Source organism: Canis lupus, chromosome X (genome assembly GCF_048164855.1).
Source record: "Canis lupus baileyi chromosome X, mCanLup2.hap1, whole genome shotgun sequence".
NCBI lineage: Eukaryota > Metazoa > Chordata > Mammalia > Carnivora > Canidae > Canis > Canis lupus.
Genome location: NC_132876.1, coordinates 32,823,995 through 32,842,554, shown reverse-complemented (window position 1 = coordinate 32,842,554; position 18,560 = coordinate 32,823,995). Strand labels below are relative to the sequence as shown.

General features: G+C 41.2%; 1 protein-coding gene across 7 annotated transcripts in view; it reads right to left on the bottom strand.

Annotated features, from left to right (window-relative positions):
* The window catches only part of KIAA1210 (KIAA1210 ortholog), a 58,913-nt gene that overhangs the window by 12,850 nt on the left and 27,503 nt on the right, over positions 1-18,560 (bottom strand). For 5 of the 7 annotated variants that reach the window (XM_072818224.1, XM_072818220.1, XM_072818222.1 and 2 more), the window contains exons 4-7: positions 15,122-15,248; positions 14,668-14,805; positions 11,054-11,209; positions 2,064-2,267 (exon numbers count right to left, since the gene is read on the bottom strand). In XM_072818224.1, coding sequence (XP_072674325.1) covers positions 2,064-2,267; positions 11,054-11,209; positions 14,668-14,805; positions 15,122-15,248 — 625 coding nt within the window. The remainder of the gene's footprint in view (positions 1-2,063; positions 2,268-11,053; positions 11,210-14,667; positions 14,806-15,121; positions 15,249-18,560) is intronic. The other 2 variants (XM_072818221.1, XM_072818225.1) reach the window with 2 other exon arrangements.

Genomic DNA, 18,560 nt, shown 5'->3' with positions numbered 1-18,560 from the left:
ACAGTGCAGCTTTGGAAATGTCAGAGTAGCACTGCACTGAACGGCTACCAGAGTTTGCCTCATGTGAGCCTTTCTGCCATGCATCTAAAAGCAAATGTCCTACTCTTTACGCTACTACTCAGGGTGCCTGTGCAAACATACTCAGCTCAAAGTAATTTACTTTTGCATGAATGAGGTTGAGATAGGCCTGGGTTCGAATATCGGCTCCAGTATTTACTCACTGTGTGAGCCTCGCCAGGTTGTTCTCTAAATCTCTATGCCCACATCTATGTCTAAATCTCTATGCCCACCTCCATAAATTAGGGGTGAGGGGGAACCTAAGAAACTCCAAAGCAAGGAGCAAGTGGCAGCAGCCTCTGTGTCCAACATGATCCTGGACCCTTTCATATTCATCCATGTGTCAGGGAGAGTCACATGGAAGAAGATGTCCTGACCTTCTTAGAAAGTGATGCCCAGGCCTTTTCTTAATTAGGCTATGCTGAAGGAAGAGAGTCAGAGGCCCATACATCCTTTCCCTGAGCCAACATTCCCCATCTCCCAGGTTTGTGGTGAGACGTCCAGGTGATAATGCATGTATAGTGTTTAGTGCATAGTAATTGGTCACCTTCTGCTTGACAACCAACCAAGGAGATACTCTCAGGGCCACCAGAGGGCCCCCCAGACCTGCTGTCCCTGACTGTTCTTCAATTCATATTTTGTTCTCTTTCTTTTTTTAAAAAAAAATTATTTATTTTTAGAGAGAGAGCATACAAGTTGGGGGAGGGACTGAGGGAGAGGGAGAGAATCCCAAACAGACTTCCTGCTGAACTGGGAGCCTGACGCGGGGCTCAATCCCACAACCCCAAGATCTGACTTGAGCTGAAATCAAGAGTCAGATGCTTAATGAACTAAGCCACCTAATTTCTAAAGTTAAATTGAGGTGTCTAAGCTTGATGCACTGTGGGGTGAAAAGAGTACAGGGCTGGAGGTCAACACTGGGTTCTGGCCCTAGCTCTACTACCATCTGGGTGTGTGACCTTAGGCAACTATTTGTACTTTAATGTCCTCCCCTGTAAAATGCTTATAACTACAAAATCTTTTAGTGTCTTCCAGTTCCAATTTACAACCCTTTACTTATACCCCAGAGTCACTGAAGAATTGAGTGTTTGACCAAAGTGAATCTTCCAGCTAACTGACACATCTTTTTAAACACCAACATCTTTTAGCAAATTAAAATTTACAACACCAATATCTTTTACCTTTTAGTAAAAATCTTTTCCAAAGGCACTATTTCCCTATCTTCTTAAACAGATATCAAACACAGATAAACTTTTCTTGATGACTTGGATAAATAAGGAACATGATCGATTACACTGGACTATGATATGGTGTGGCCCTGAGAGATTTAGATTTACTGAGGTGGGCATGGTTCTTGATCCCTCTACTAAATGGCCCCAGATCATTCCTGCCATCTTTCTCTGCTATCAACTGTCACTTCTCCTTGTTGTCAGATCTCTGAGTCTCGTGGCCATGTTTTTAACATAATTGGCTTGCCTAAATGTATTTTTGCCTGCTAGAAAATCATGTGACACAACTTTGGGACATCTATGTGACAATGAGATTTCTAGGGGCATTAATAGCTGAATTCTGAATGCTTGGAGTTGCTGGAAGCCTTGCCTCCAAATGAGTTGAATGGGGCTGCAATTTGTAACTCATGGGTCTTACCTGATTAATAATTTCCTGATCTGGGCCATGGTTGAATGTCCTCTACAAAGAGGGCTGAATGAATTCCCAGACGCTAAGCCAATAAGCAATTCCTGGGGTTTAAGCCACTGTTTCTGCTTTCTTCAGTCCATTTTATGTAAATACCACATGGGTAGTACATCCTACCCACTAGATACAAGTTTGCTCACCTCTGGCGGGGTGAGGGGTTGTCAAACTTGGGATAGTGCCCTTGACTTTACCATCCTTACTTAGGGCATGGATCCCCTAAACCATACCACTCCCCAAGAAGCAGTTTGTGAAGGTTGGAACTCCTCTTTCACTATATGGGAGTTTGTTCTTAGGCCTCTTGAAGGACTTACACTGGTTTGAGGGTTCTTCTTTTTCTTTTGTTTCCGGGGGTTTAAAGCCATCTTGTGTCGAGCAGCTGAAGAATCCAAACAGCCCTTGGTGGTGGCCGGGGTGTTGAAACTCATGGGCAGGTGAGTGCTGCCAGGAGAGGCAATCATGGCAAACGTGGTCAACGACTGTGAGCGGATCGGTCCAGGTGAGGGCTCAAAGGAGCTCTGGAGAGAGGGGGAGAAAAGGAATGAGTCATCTCCCTATGCTGCCACTGGTCTCAAAAGCTGGAAACTTCTCTGGCTGAAGAATTCCTAAAGAAAAAAATCCTTCTGGTCAATAGACTCCTTAGAGGCAAGGCGCACACTTCTGCTGGGTCCCTTGTAGGTGAAAACAAGAAAGGGGAAATGAATTCAGGTTGCTCCCCTGCTTAAAAAGGATTCAGGAGCTCCCTTTTGCCCTCAGGACAGGAACTCAACCATTTAATGGAGTTCACAAGGTCAAAGGATTTGTGTTTTCCCTTGTCCTATACCCCTTTAATTAACAGGAGGGGCTGATTGGGGTGAGAGGCACAGTCTGTGTCAGGAAAACCCATCAGGGCTGTGGGGTTTCTCCATAGGAGGGCTGGGTAGAGGGGAGAAAATCAGGTTCAAAGAGGGCTTGTCTGTAAGCTGCATTTGCAGAAACAGCACACTACCTTTATTTAAATTTACTGTTCAAGGGCGCCAGGCTGATGGGAGGACCTGAGTACCCCCACCCCCAATGAGGTGAGGATGGAGCCTGTCACCTTGTCCTCATTATGGCTGGCTTCTACCTCTCTGAACTATCTGGTCCCTGGGGCTCCCAGTTGAGTTCCTCCTAGGAGCCTCAAACTACTCTCCTCTAGGCTTCTTGACATAGCATTTTCTACACCTCAAAAACACACCCCAGAGCACCTCCCACTCCTGAGAAGCTCCCAATATTTGCGTCAGGAGAGCCCCTTGGAAGGCCAGGTGATAAGCCATCTCTCTCCTGCACACCAATGGAAAGTGATACAATTGAGCAGGTGGACACAATCTTCATTTCTGTTTACTCACTAGCTCTTTCCAAACTAGCTTTACATAGCACTAGGGTCCCCTTTGGTATTTGCAGCTCTCACATCTCTTCATATTCCACCCACCCCCCACTACTTTATGTTGGTTCAGTGATAACCTTAGCTACTATCTTGGTTCCAAATATGGTTCTTTTATGGCCAGAGATTCCAATGCCTGGGGTGTAACACAGTGCTAACGGGTCAGGCCAATGATAGATCCAGGTCACTGTTCTGTTTTTTATTCTAGGAAAAGGGGAAGGAATGGAATGCTAGTTATCTTTTGTGGGGTCAGTCACACAGAATTAAAAGTGGTTCCGGAGGCCTTTTCTAACTTGTTCATGCAACTCTCATCCATGAATTTATAGAACACCTCTTCTGGGTACTATATATTTGCTTGTGTGATCTGGTGGAGTTGTTAATTTAACATTCAGTGTACAGAGTAAGGTCTCTTGTTTTGTTGTTCTGAAATGTGTTCATACTTCAGGGCAATCTTATAGTTCCGGTATTTGGGGACTACATGATAAGGTCCATACTCCCACTAACCTCACATAATCTATCTCCCTGTTACCTCTGTGACTATGCCTCCCATCACTTTCTGTTCCAGACATACTGCTGGTTTGCTGAACTTCAAACATTCCATGTGTGCTCCTCCCTAAGGGCATGCTCTTCCTTCTGCTGGGCATGCTCTTCCCCCATGTACATGTGGCTGCCTCTCTCACTTCCTTCAAGTCCCAATACAAAAGCCACCTTCTCGGTGACATCTTCCCTGGCTAACCTATTTAAAATTGTATCCCTCCACCCTGACACTTCATCATCCCCTTCCTATGTTGTTTTTCTTTTCTCCTTGGCACTTTTATCACTAACATACTGTATATTTTGCTTATGTATCTTATTTATTGTCCACATCTCCCACTACACATATAAACTCCATGAAGAAGAGTTTTCATTTGTTTTATTCATGACAGTATCCCTAACCCCTAGTACTGTGCTTGGTACATAGTAGTTGCTCAATAAACGTTTGCTGAACTGGCAAATTGATTATGCTAAATGTTTCCGCCAGATGTTTCCTTTCTGAGAAATTGCTTGGAGAAAGCCCCTCTGTTCTCTGTATCATTTTAGTTACTCTTTCTGAGACCTCACTAGTTCCACCTGAAGGTAAATGGAAAAGTCAAGGAGGTCTATGGATCCAGAAGCCCTAAAGGAACACCATGTAACTGGCTTTTCATGAAAACTAACTTATGATGCCTAGACAGCAAGTAAATGCACATTTAATTTAAAATTTTTTTTTCAATTTCTTTGGCATCCTAAACCTTATGGTGTAAGCACTATAGACAAAAGCACTGTTTAGTGAGACTCTATAGCATAACAACGAAATCCGGCTCAGCAAAATTCTGGCAACTTGTAGATTGAGTGTGTGCAGGTGAGAGCTTAGCTGTTCCCAGCAATAGCTTAAACCAAGAGTCCATCAAACTTAAAAATAGCCACTAGTCTCGCCATGCCTGATTGGCTCTCATTAAGAAATCTCTAGGTATTAGACCTAAACACAGACCCATAGCTATCTTCGAAACTGGGCTAAAAATAAGAGAGCAGAGCCATCAAGCATTATCCTCACCTGACTATGGCACTCAAGTTCAAGCATGTGATTCAAAATAGCCCTAAGGGAATCTCTGTTGTTGAGTTTAGAGTATGTCATCTGGCTATAGAGTATGTGTATATTTTACAACTTCCCTTAAACTCATAAGTGAATTAAATAAACAGTTAATAAAATCAATGATTCAAATAGACCCTCTGGAACTCTGGGCAGTGAAAATATGGTCTAGGATCTCCCAACTCCCAGCATCAGAGTCACCTGTAGTGAATACTGAAAAAAATACATTTCAAAAGATATAGCAAGACCTGATGAATAAGACTATCATGGGAGGGGCCTTATAATAGGCTTAACAGGCTCTCCAAGTGAGTTTTCCGAGTTGTGAATCACTCCTAACTCTGGTGTGACAGAAGGCTCTCATTTTCAAACAGAAGCACAGCAAAATCAGGGGCGTCTGAGTGGTTCAGTGGTTGAGCATCTGCCTTTGGCTCAAGTCATGATCCCAGGGTCCTGGGATCGAGTCCTGCATTGGGCTCCCCACAGGGAGCCTACTTCACCCTCTGTATATGCTTCTGCCTCTCTCTGTGTGTCTCTCATGAATCAATAAATAAAATCTTAAAAAAAAGAAACTAGAAATCAATAACAGAGGGAAAGCTGGGAAATTTGCAAATAGGTGGAAATTAAACAACACAGCCTTAAGCAACCAATAAATCAAAGAAGAAACCAAAAGGAAAGTTACAAAATACTTTGTCGTGAATAAAACCTAAACCACAACACGAAATAATTTATGTGATACAGTAACAGCAGTCCCTGGAAATTCACAGATATACATGCCTATGTTAACAAAGAAGAAAGATCACAAATCAATAACCTAACTCCCCACCGTGAGGAACTAGAAGAAGAGAAGACTAAACCCAAAGCTAGCAAAAGGAAGGAAACGGTAAAGATTAAAGTGGAGATAACAAAAAAGAGAATAGAGAAACCATAGAGGAAATCAATGAAACCAAAAATGGGTTCTTTGAAAAGTAAAACAAAATGGACAAATCTTTAGCGAGATTTACTAAGGCAAAAGGAAGGAAGATACAAATTACTAAAATCAGAAGTGAAAGAGGACAATCACTACTGACCTTAAAAAAAAAAAAACAAAAAGAACGATAGGACAATACTATACATAAATGTATGTCAACAAATTAGATGACCTAGATGAAAGGGATACATTCTTAGATACACCCAAATTACCAAAATTGACCCAAGAAGAAAAATAAAATCTGAATTGACTTGTAACAAGTAGAGATTGAATCAGTAATCAAAATTTCCCAACGACAACAAAGACCAGGACCAGATGGCCTCACTGATGAATTCTACCACACTTTTAAGGAATAAGTAAAACCAATCCTTACATATTTCAAAGACAAAGAAGAGGGAACACTTCCTTATTCTGCAAGGCCAGCATTGTCATGATTCCAAAGCCAGATAAAGGTATCATGAGAAAAGAACACTAGAGACCAATATCCCTCATAAAAACACATGCAAAAGTGCTAGCAAACCAAATCCAACAGCATATTAAGGCTATTGTATAGCATGACCAGTTGGGATTTACCCCAGGATTGCAAGGAGGTTTGCATATGAAAATCATCCGATGTAATACACTGTATTAATAAAATGAAGAAAAGGTAGCATGATCACCCCAATTGATGCAGAAAAGCATATGACAAAATCCAAGACCAATACCTATTCATGCTAAAAACACCTAACAAAATATGGGTGGAAAGTATATATGAAAAAATCTATAGCTAACATCATAATCGATGGTGAAGGACTTAAATTCTTCCCCCTAAGATCAGGAATAAGACAAGGATGTTCACTCTTGCCACTTTTATTCAACATTCTACTGGAAGTTCTAGCCAATTAAGCAAGGAAAAGAAACAAAAACATGCAAATTGGAAAGGAAGAGGTGAAACCAAATCTATTTACAAATGACTTGATCTTATGTATAGGAAATTATATACTAATAGGAAATTATATACTATATTATATATATTATAGATAGATAGATAGATATAGTCAATACAATTATAATGAATAGTCAGGTGAGGGGTTTCTTTTTTTTTTTTAGGTGAGGGGTTTCAAAGAGAAATGCAAACTTTAAAAAAGCAACCAAACAGAAATTCCTAAAATTGAAAATTACAGTGTTTGGGGAAAAAAATTCCCAGATAGATTTTACGTTCTTCATAAAAGCAGAAGAAAATACCAAGAGAATTTATACAGAGAAGTCAATAAAAAAGGTATAATATGAAAAAAAAGAAATTAAAAAATTAACAAAAAATAAAATTCTAAAGAATCTCCATAAATCTACAAGAGCTAATAAATGAATTAATCAAAATTAAAAGATACAGGATCAACACACAGAAATTAGTTGAACTTCTATACATTGGGCATGAATAACCTAAAAAGGTAATTAAGAAAACACTTCCATTCACAATGGCATCAAAAAGAAATAAAAAGTTAGAAATAAGCTTAACCAAAGAAATGCAAGATTTGTACACTATAAACTATAAAACATCCTGAAAGAAATTAAAGACCTAAATAAATGGACAGACATCCCATTCATGAATTGGAAGGCTTAATGTTAAGATGGTGATCAACTCCCCAAAGTGATCTAAAAATTCAAAGCAATCCCTATCACAATCCCAATGTGCTTTTTAAAAAATATTTTTAAAGATTTTATTTACTTATTTGACAGAGTGAGAGAGTACACAAGCTGAGAGACGGACAGAAAAAGGAGAGGGAGAAGCAGACTCCCTACTGAGCTCCCCATGGAGCCTGACGTGGGGCTCGATCCCAGAACCCTGAGATCAGGTGACCTTCCCGATGTGCTTTTTAGAAGATATAGAAAAACTTATTGGGATCCCTGGGTGGCGCAGCGGTTTAGCGCCTGCCTTTGGCCCAGGGCGCGATCCCGGGATCGAATCCCACGTCAGGCTCCCAGTGCATGGAGCCTGCTTCTCCCTCTGCCTGTGTCTCTGCCTCTCTCTCTCTCTCTGTGACTATCATAAATAAATAAAAATTAAAAAAAGAAAAACTTATTGTAAAATTGATATGGAATTGCAAGGGACCCCAAAAAGCCTAAATGATCTTAAAGGGGAAAAAAGGAACAAAATAGGAAGATTCCCACTTCCTGATTTTGAACCTTACTACAAAACTAGATAAATCAAGACAGTGTAGTACTAGCATAAGGACAGACATAGAGATCAATGGAATAGAATTGGAAGTCCAGAAATAAATCCATTCATCTGTGGTTAACTGATTTGCAACAAGCATGCCAAGAACATTAAATGGAAGAAATAAGTCTTTTCAACAAATGGTGCTGTGACAACTGGATAGCCACATGCAAAAAATGAAGTTAGATCCTATCTCATACCATATATAGAAAAGAACTTGAAATGGATCAAAGACCTAAATATAAGAGCTAAAACTCTTAGAAGAAAACACAGGGGTAAATCTTCATGATCTAAGATGGGCAGTGGTTTCTTTGACATGACAGCAAAAGTACAAGTACTAAAAGAAAAAATATCAATAAACTGGACTTCATCAAAATTAAATTAAAAATTTTTTAATGTTATTCTTTTGAGAGAGTTAAAAAAGACAACTCACAGAATGGGGGAAGTGTTTGCAAATCATATACCTGAAAAGGGTCTAGTATCCACAATATATAAAGAACTCTTAACAAGAGAAAAACCAAACACAATTTAAAAATGGGCAAAGGACTTGAATAGACATTTCTCCAAAGGAGATCTATAAATGGTCAATAAACACATTAAAAGATGCTTAACTAACATCATTAGCCACTAGGGAAATGCAAATCAAAACCACAATGAGATACCACTTCACAGCCACGAGAATAATTTTTTTTAAATTGGAAAATAACAAGTGTTGGCCAGCATTTGGAGATATCAGAAGACTTACACATCAGCAGGAGGGAATGTAAAGTGGTGTAGCTGCTGGGGAAAACAGTTTGGTGGTTCCTCAAAAAGTTAAATGTAGAATTACCATACGATCCAACAGTTCCACTCCTAGGTAGGCACACAAAAGATTTGAAAACAAGGGCAGCCCAGCTGGCTCAGCGGTTTAGCACCTGCCTTTGTCCCAGGGTGTGATCCTGGAGTCACAGGATCAAGTCCCACATTGGGCTCCCTGCATGGAACCTGCTTCTCCCTCTGCCTGTGTCTCTGCCTCTCTCTCTGTCTTTCAAGAATAAATGAATAAAATCTTAGGAAAAAAAAGATTTGAAAACAAGTGTTCCAACAAAAACTTGTATATGATTGTTCATAGCAGCACTATTCACAATAGTCGATAGGTAGATAGGACCCAAATGTCTATCAGTGGATGAATAGCTAAACATGGTAGATCCATACAATGGAGTGCAATTCAGCCACAAAAAGGATTGAAATACTACAACATGGATGAACCTCAGAAACATTGTACTCAGTGAAAGAAGCCATTTGCAAAAGGCCATATACTGTATGATTACATATATATAAAGTGTCCAGAATAGGCAAATCCAGAGACAGAAAGCAGATTGGTGTGGTTGCCAGGGGCTGAGAGGAGGGAGGAATGATGAGTGACTGCCTAATAAGTATGGGGCTTCTGTTTGGGGGAACCAAACCTATTCGGGAACTAGACAGTGGGGATGGTTGCATAGCATTGTGAAAGTACTTAATGCCACTGAATTGTATACTTTAACATGATAAATTTTGTTATGTATATTTTATCACAGTAGAAATGTTATGTAATTCAGTCTTCCTACCAATTCAGACTAATTGGTCTGATTTAGCATATTCTGCAGAACATACATACAGTCTAGATCCATAAATCAGTGAGCATCCTTATCCACCTAACACCTGCCTGTGCTTTAACTTTGTTCCTAACTTGACCGCTTTTTTTTGTTGTTGACACATCTAACTGAAGTCTGCTTCCCTCCATAGGATCTTCTAACATCAAAACAGTTTTGTGCTGACTGGCATATTATCATCATTATCAATTACCTTTCTGTTTACTTTTTAAGTCCCAAAGGTTAATTATTCTAAACTCCATTTCACTTTAAAAGTCCTTTTAAGAGCAGCCCCTGTGGCGCAGCGGTTTGGTGCCGCCTGCAGCCTGGGGTGTGATCCTGGAGACCTGGGATGGAGTCCCACATCAGGCTCCCTGCATGGAGCCTGCTTCTCCCTCTGTCTGTGTTTCTGCCTCTCTCTCTCTCTCTCTCTCTCTCTCTCTCTCTCTCTCTCCTTCTCTCTCTCTGTGTGTGTGTGTGTGTCTATGAATAAATAAATAAATCTTTAAAAAAATAAATATCTCCTAATTATTAAAAAAAAAAAAGTCCTTTTAAGTTTGGGTTGCCTGGGTGGCTCAGGTGGTTGAGCATCTGACTCTTGGTTTCAGCTCAGGTCATGATCTCAGGGTCGTGGGATTGAGCCCAAGGTTGGGTCAGCACAAAGTTGGCTTGTCCCTCTTCCCCCCCTTCTGCCCCTCTGCTCTCTCTCCCAAATACATACATACATACATACATACATACATATACACATACATAAAATCTCTAAAATTCCTTTCAAGTTCAATAACAACCAATTAAATTAACCACACATTAGTTTGAGAATGGAGGTACTGATACAGGCACAATCTACTAATTTTCCAATTGTATTGGATATTATTGGTTGACAAACCTACCTGTATAAAATGCACATACATGCCCTCTCATGTGTCAAATGATTTTTCATATAGGTGTATATCTACTAAACAATACTACATGCCCTAACCTTTGAGATTTTGGCATTCACAAACATAGAGGATTTACTTCCATAAAAATCTCCCTTGTTTTCTTCCTAAAATAACTGAAAATATCTGCAAACTATTATTGTTTTCTATAATACCGTCTTCCCTTGCTTTCAAACAAAAGTGCTGATTATTCGGTTTGTAGAATTGGACAGAAAATGTAAATCACCATGCAAATCAAAAGTCAAAAATGGGGGGATCCCTGGGTGGCGCAGCGGTTTGGCGCCTGCCTTTGGCCCAGGGCGCGATCCTGGAGACCCGGGATCGAATCCCACGTCAGGCTCCCGGTGCATGGAGCCTGCTTCTCCCTCCTCCTGTGTCTCTGCCTCTTTCTCTCTCTATGTCTATCATGAATAAATAAATAAATCTTTAAAAAAAAAAAAAAAAAACAAAAGTCAAAAATGGCCGTGGCTTCCTCAGATGCCCCCCTAGTGCTAAGCCACAGTAGAAGGAGTGCAAGAGATTATGCCTCTGACCTGTGCTCCCCAACAAAACCTACCAATTAAGATGGGGCTAACACTCACCTTCTTCAATGTCAAGATATTGTGTGGTAAAGCTTTCCTCCATGAGCTCTTAGGTGACTCTTCATCAACAGAGCTTACTTCAAAGTCATTAGAATTTGTGTCAGATTGGATTAGAGGTGGGCTGATGCTGGGTTGGCGTGGGCGCCGTGTTGGGATCTGTCAAGGACAGTATAAGGAAAAATTTAAAACTTGTGTGCTTTCCTCCAAATTATTGGTGTTTTCTTGTTGCTTAATGGATGGAGAGACTAAGAACCCAAAGTGAGAAAACAAGCCAAGAAAAGAATCTCCTACCTCCTTGTCTTCACTTCTTGTACCTATGCAAACCAGACCAATAGCCTTGGGTCATGCCCTGGATTGCTGCACACTTTTGCCAGTCCCCAAACAGAAACAGAAATTTTGAATTGCTTAATTGATCAAAATCAGAATTCTGGTGTTATCTCTCAACTAATGCTTACTATAAATCTTATTTCGGTCTGATCTTTGTTTTGGTTTTGGCCCTGTCTTTGGAAGTCTGGTTCTTGTGGAGGTTAAGTTTTAGGGTTAAGATCTAGGCTTCGCATCCAAACTATAACCCTTGCTCCTGTCATTCCAGGAATTGTCTGGATCATATCTTGACTCTATTGGTTGTTTATCTTAATCCTGTCAAGATTGGTCTTCTGTAATTATTAGAAAATCTACAGAACTAGCCCTGATTAGAACTATTTTACTAGTTTTCCTAAGGGGATAAAAATTGATCATTTGGATTTTCCTTGGGCTTCAGTAGACTAATTTAGTTCATTCCAACTTGAACTTCATAGTACACTTGAATCTGAGGCACTGGTCTCTGCCATGGTCATTTCGATGTGGATCAGAATCTCTGATTTTATCTTTAACAAATGCCAGCTAAGCATCTACAGTGTGCCACAGCCCACTGTAAGCATTGGGCCTATAGCAATGACCCAAACAAAATCTTTGCTGTCATGGAACTGACATGCTTTCTTCTGTCATAGTCTCTGCTCCTGTTCAGGACAGATGGTCCTCAAATTCTCAAAGCCAAAGGAGGATTTTTCCAAGGTTCTGCCCCTGGAGCACTCCTGGCTAGAATCTAAGGTGCCCTCTTATTACTACCAGGCCCGCTGGGGGCTCTTGAGAAGAAGTCTCAAAGATTCACCAACTCCAAGTCCAATTCTAATAACAATAATGGCAATCATGACAACTAACTTTTACTGAGGGCTTTACTCTGCTTTAATCTGTATTCTTTCCTTCCTCTCACTAGCTTTGGGGTTAGTTTGCTCTCCTCTTTTAAGTTCCTTCAGGTGAAGAGGTAGGCAGTTACATTATTGATTTGATCTTTCTCCCTGTCAGGCAGGGCGCACTCTAGGTAGATGTATTTCATTTGAACTTTACAACAGTTCTTTGAAGCATCTGATCTTGTGATCCTCACCTTCCAGGTGGGGAAAACTGGGTCTGAATGAGGACGTGACTGGCCCTAATTCTCATGGTGGCAGAACAAGCATTTGAAAGGTCTGCTTGCCTTTATGGTCCATGTTTTTAACTATTGTGCACTCCTATCTCCTAACTATAAGGGCTCGGAAGGGGTGTCCCATGCTCAAGTTCAGGAAGTTTAAGGGCAAGAACCAGATGGTTGAGCATCTGCCTTTGGCTCAGGTCATGATCCTGCGATCCTGGGATCAAGTCCCACATCAGGTTCTCTGTGAGAAGCCTGCTTCTCCCTCTGCCTATGTATCCGCCTCTTTCTGTGTGTCTCATGAATAAGTAAATAAAATCTTAAAAAGAGGGGGCCTCAGAGGGAGACCCAGGTCTGTGACTTTGCAGCCTCAGTTCCTAAATTACTGAATTCAGTTTGATTCCACAAGAAGATGCTAACAATCTGCTAGTAAATCTTCTCATCTATTTTCCTCAAATAAAAGGAACATGAAATGTCTTGGAGAATAATCAAGGCACGCACATTCCTAACACTTCAGATAAGACATCAGGTGAAAATCTGTCAAGGGATAAAACGCTGGTTCAGTCTCAGTATTTCTGACAGAACTGTACACTGGGAGTTCATCTCCCACAATCTTCCAGTTGCTCTGAATGTCACAGAATCCATTATGACTCCTGCCCCTTCAAGGGACCCAGCCATTGGTCAATTCCATACTTTCTCAGCTTCTATGCAGCATGGGGTATCAGGACCCTCAACTTAATGCTCTCAATGACCCTGTCATGGAGGGTTGTCACCTTGGCACCAAAAGGAAGATTCCCATGCAAAGGTGGATCTGGTGGTTGATGGCTCAGGTTCTGTTAACACCATACTCTGTCTTCAGCTCTGTTTCTCAGAAGAGGGACTGAGGGAACAGGCCAAAGATGTGAGGAGTGAGCCCAAACCAATCGTTTGAGAAAAATTGCCTTGGGACTATTGTTTGGCTTTTCCTAACCCCTTCATTGTGAGAGGAAATGCCCCTAGAATCTTTACCTTGAATTTTCACACCTCCCCCTCCACCCCCAATAAATCACCTTTTTAGAGAAACAGCATGTCTCTGCTATGAGAATCTCCCTGTCTGTTGCTGGGACTAAGAGAAGAAGGAGAGAGGGAGGCATCCAGGAAGCAGAATTCCCCTTTCTGAATGTGAGAAACAACTGTGTAGCACTCAGTCATGCACATCTGGATTTGTGCCCCTGAGTGGTGAGGGAGTGCAGCCGTGGAGACAAGTAAAAGCTCGTGTTGAGGTTCAAGACTGAGGACAGGAAAGTTTGCAGAAGTGACCTTTGCTGCTGTGGTGCAAGAGGGCAACAGTCTGCTGACCCAGGGTCTGCTATACAACCATAAGATGGGCACCATTGGCGACCATCTTGGTGTTTGCTTCTCTACCTTCCACGGTTAATGTAGCCAGCAGAGCTGCCACATACAGTACAGAAACCAGAACGGGAGATAAAGAGTCTTGAGCAGACATATCAGAAATAAGCCCCAGTCACCTTTTGCCAAATGCGAAAGTAGAAAACGGGCTCCTCCTGGTATGGCCTTCTCAGTCACACAGGGATATTTGGGTATCATCCCACCCCCAAGCTGAGAGAAGGAGAAAGGTAGCTGCTGAGGGTTATGTCCCTGGCAATATTTCCAGCTCCCCCTAGAACATCTCTAGATCAGAGCTCCAGAAGAGTCTAACTGAGTAATGGTTAGGATTATCAGGAGGTAAGAGGCTGTTCTATGCATAGGCTACATCTGATGAAGACTAAAGGTATATCCTTCTCCCTGTTGAGGCAGGTACAAAGAAACTGAATATCTTAAAGCCTGGGGTACTAGAAAGACTGGGATACTAGAAAGACCATGGGTTTTGAGGTCAACGCATCTGGGTCAGATTACCACTTACTACCTGGGTGAGATTGAGCAATTTCTTTAACCTCTCTGAGTCTTTATTCTAGCCTCACAAACAACCGTTTGAGGTAGATATTAAATTTAATATTAATATTAATATTATACAGTGGGTATAATATTAATATACACTGGAAAGCAAGGCTCAGAGAGGTTAAGCAATCAGCCCAAGATCACATAACCAGCAAGTAGCACGAGAATTCAAGCATAGGTCTATCTGTTTGACTCAGCTGCCAAACTTTGCACAATTCCACTCTATTACCTCAGGGGCCTTGGAGCCTCCAACCCAGATTCCACTTTTGGGCACATATTGGGGCATAGCCTCAAACATAAGTCCAGAAACAGCTCCATGCACATTACTAGTTCCAGTTCTAGGCAGAGTTCGGGAAACCTGAGTTCGCTGTTGAAGAAAGAAAAAACACGGCAGTTGGAATGCCTGCACATTGACAGTGGAATGTCACCGTCTTAATACTTAAAGCATTCTTGAGGTGCGTCAAGAAAAGTGAATATGGTTATGCCAGACAACACTGTGTTCTGGGCACTAGGTAATCACACCATATATTTATACACTCTCCATTCTTTACAATAACTCTGTGGGGTAGAATCAGCTGAGAAACAAGGCCAAATTCCCCACTCCTTGCTTTTTTGGCAGATTAGGACTAGGGAATGGAAGAGGAGTAGTCTAATTAGGCACTGATGCTTGAGTTCACTATTACCTGTAGAGGTCTGCCTCTCTTGGGCTCTGGAGAGGGGCAGAGTTGATGGGTTGATCTTTCAGGCTCGGGTTCCAACATGAAGATGCTGTCATGGGACAGGGATTTGCTACCCATGTTGCTCTTGATCCTGAACAGGAAGGAAAAGGTCTGTAAAAGCAGCGCAAGGGCCATAGGAACTAAAGACATGTGTATATGCATAGTATGACATATCACAGTTACTTCAGAAAGAGGGCAAGGATGTGCATGTGTGGACATAGAAAGTTTTCCATAAGATAGAGTCAAAAAATAAAGAATAGTATGGTCTCATTTAATATATACACCTACGGGCGCCTGGGTGGCTCAGTCCATTAAGCATCTGCCTTTGGTTCAGGTCATGATCCCGGGATCCTGGGATCGAGGCCTGTGTCAGGGGGGTCCCCACTCAGCAGGGAGCTTGCCTCTGCCCTTCGCCTCTTCCCACTCATGCTCTCTCTTTCTCAAATAAATAAATAAATAAATAAATAAATAAATAACGCTTATTACACACATATATAGTTTATGTTCATAGAAAAAAATCCAGAAGGATATCCACCAAATAATTAGTGGTAGATCCCCCTGAGGAATGGCACTGGGGGCAGGAGTAGGAAATACTTTAATTTCCTACTTTATGTACTTCTGTATGATTTTGATTTTTAAATTATCAACACATATCTTTGTTATATGATAGTTTTGAGATACAGTTTACATACCATCCAATTCACCCATTTATTTTTTTAAAGATTTTATTTATTTATTCATGAGACACAGAGAGAGAGAGAGAGAGAGGCAGAGACACAGGCAGAGGGAGAAGCAGGCTCCACGCAGGGAGCCTGATGTGGGACTCGATCCCGGGACTCCAGGATCACGCCCGGAGCCAAAGGCAGGCGCTAAACCACTGAGCCACCCAGGGATTCCCTAATTCACCCATTAAAAGTCTACAATTCAATAGTGGCAACCCCGTGGAATGAGAGGGAAGACCCTGAGTCTTTCTGTTATTAAGGTAAGAGTTGTCAAAGATCTTTCACACCCAAATTTCTCTCTAGTGTTTTTGTTTTGATTTAAAATATCAAACATCTGCCCAGATCTTGGAGGCTCTCATTCACTAGATCTTTTCTTCTTTCACATGAGGGTTCCGTGATACATCTGTCTGATTTTCAAAGCTATCTTATGCACCTACTCTACCTCACCCCCACCCTCATCTTGCTAAACCCAGATGGAAATACCCTCTGATTGGGAATGAAGACAGATTGATGACAATTAAGTGCTAAGATAAATCAGGGGAAAGTTAGAAACAAATAAAAGGCTAAAGGCACAAAAGACTCCTTTTGGAATGTGGGAAGATATTTTACCTTTTAAAAATTTCACCCAAAGACATCAGAAGAAAACTAAAAACTAATACCTCTTATGAAATGGATGTAAAAATCTTCAATAAAATACTAGTCATCTGAATCCAGCAACATAAGGAATTATACACTATTACCAGGTAGAACTTGCAAGAAATATAAGGTTTTCTAATATATGAAAATCAATCAATGTAGTACACCATATCAGCAGAATAAAAGCAAAAACCATGTAGTTATTTCAACAGATACAGAAAAGGCATTTGTAAAGTCCAAATACGTAATAAATACACTCAACCTTGGCAGAGGACATCTGTGAGAAACTCTCAGCTAATGTCATATTTAATGATGAAAGACTGAATGTTTTCTCCCTCATCGGGAACAAGACAAGGATGTCTGCTCTTGCCACTTCTATTTAACATTGTCCTGGGGGTTGCAGCCAGAGCAATTAGGTAAGAAAATTAAATAAAAGACATCCATATTGGACAAGAAGAAGTGAAATTATCTCTAATCATAGATGACACAACCTCATGTATAAAACTCCTAAGGAATCCAATAAAAACTACTGGAACCAATAAGTGAGTTCAGCAAGGTTGCAGGATAAAAGACCAATATACGACAATCAATTGTATTTCTGTATCCTTGCAATGAGCAATCCTAAAATGAAATGACAAAACCACTTCCAATTTTCATTTACAATAACATCAGTAAGAATAAAACACTTAGGAATACATTTAATGAAAAGTGTCTAAAAATTATACTCTGGTCACTCTAAAACCCTAATGAAATAAATTAAAGAAGGAAACCTAAGGAAATGAAAAAGCAACCTATGCTCATGGTTTGGGAGACCTAATCTTGTCAAGAGGGCAATAAAGTCTGCAAACTGATCTACAGATTTCAGGTGATCACTACTGAAATTCTGGCTGCCTTTTTGTTATTCTTTTGCAGAAGTGGGCAAGATTATCCTTAAACTCATAGAGAAATGTAAGGGGTTACATACTGATAAACTTGAAAAGTAAGAACAACATTGGAGAACTCACACTTGCCAATTTCAAAACGTACTTCAAAGCTACCTTCATCAAGATAGTGAGTACTGGCATGAGGATAAACATATAGATTGTTGCTATTTGTAGAGATGACACAGAGTAGACCCAAAATCCCCTCTCCTTGCCCTCCCCCCCCCCCCAGTTTATAGCAGGGCTAGTCTTAGCCTCACTTAGAGCTGTAAGGTTGTGGTCTATACAATGGCATCATTTGTAACGTGTGAAACAAGCCCCTCTGTCCATAACCATCTCCTGCTCTCTGAGATTCCTCACGTTCAATGCACTAATTAAGGTCCTTAAGGAAACCTAGGTGTTAGCAGTCAGGGAGTAGTATAACAAGTATAACACGTTACTAAGCGTCCCATTTCCAGCAAGCAAAGCCTTGAGGGAAAAGGTAACAGCACGGGTGAGCTCTATGGGCAGCCCAAATAAGTCTGGCAAGTTGGGCTCAAGTGGAACTCCGTAGGCGGGGATCTGATGGATACAGGAACAGCTGGGGGTACTGGACGTTCAGATACAGAAGGGGGGCATCACAGATGAAAATCTGAATAGAGGTGGCTGAGAAAGAGGCTCCCCCATTCCGGGACCAGTTCCAGCATTTTCCATACCCCCTCTGTCTCCTGTGATGGAGGGAGAAATGGATTTGGGGTTCTTGGTTTGTTTGCTTGTTTCTTTGTCTTTACATTAACACAAGTGATTTAAAGCTTTGGCCTCCACCCAGCTAGAGGCTTCTGTCTCTGAGATTTTAATTACACATTAAGAGATGTAGCTCCCTCCCCCTCAACCCCTCTGGGGAAATCACAGACCTATACTCTGAGGGCCAGGCAGGCAAACCAGGCCCAGCTTCCCAAATGAGGTAGGATGTCTTTACTTGAAACAGAGGCCTCCAGCTCCTCACTAGTGGTAGGCCCCATGTGGCTGTGATGGGAAACTCTGCCCTCATCTACTGGTACCCAGTGCTCTCGGGGTCAGGGGTGTGCAGCTGCCCAACCTACTGAGCTATGCACCCCAGACCACAAGCATACGTGTGAGCACAGA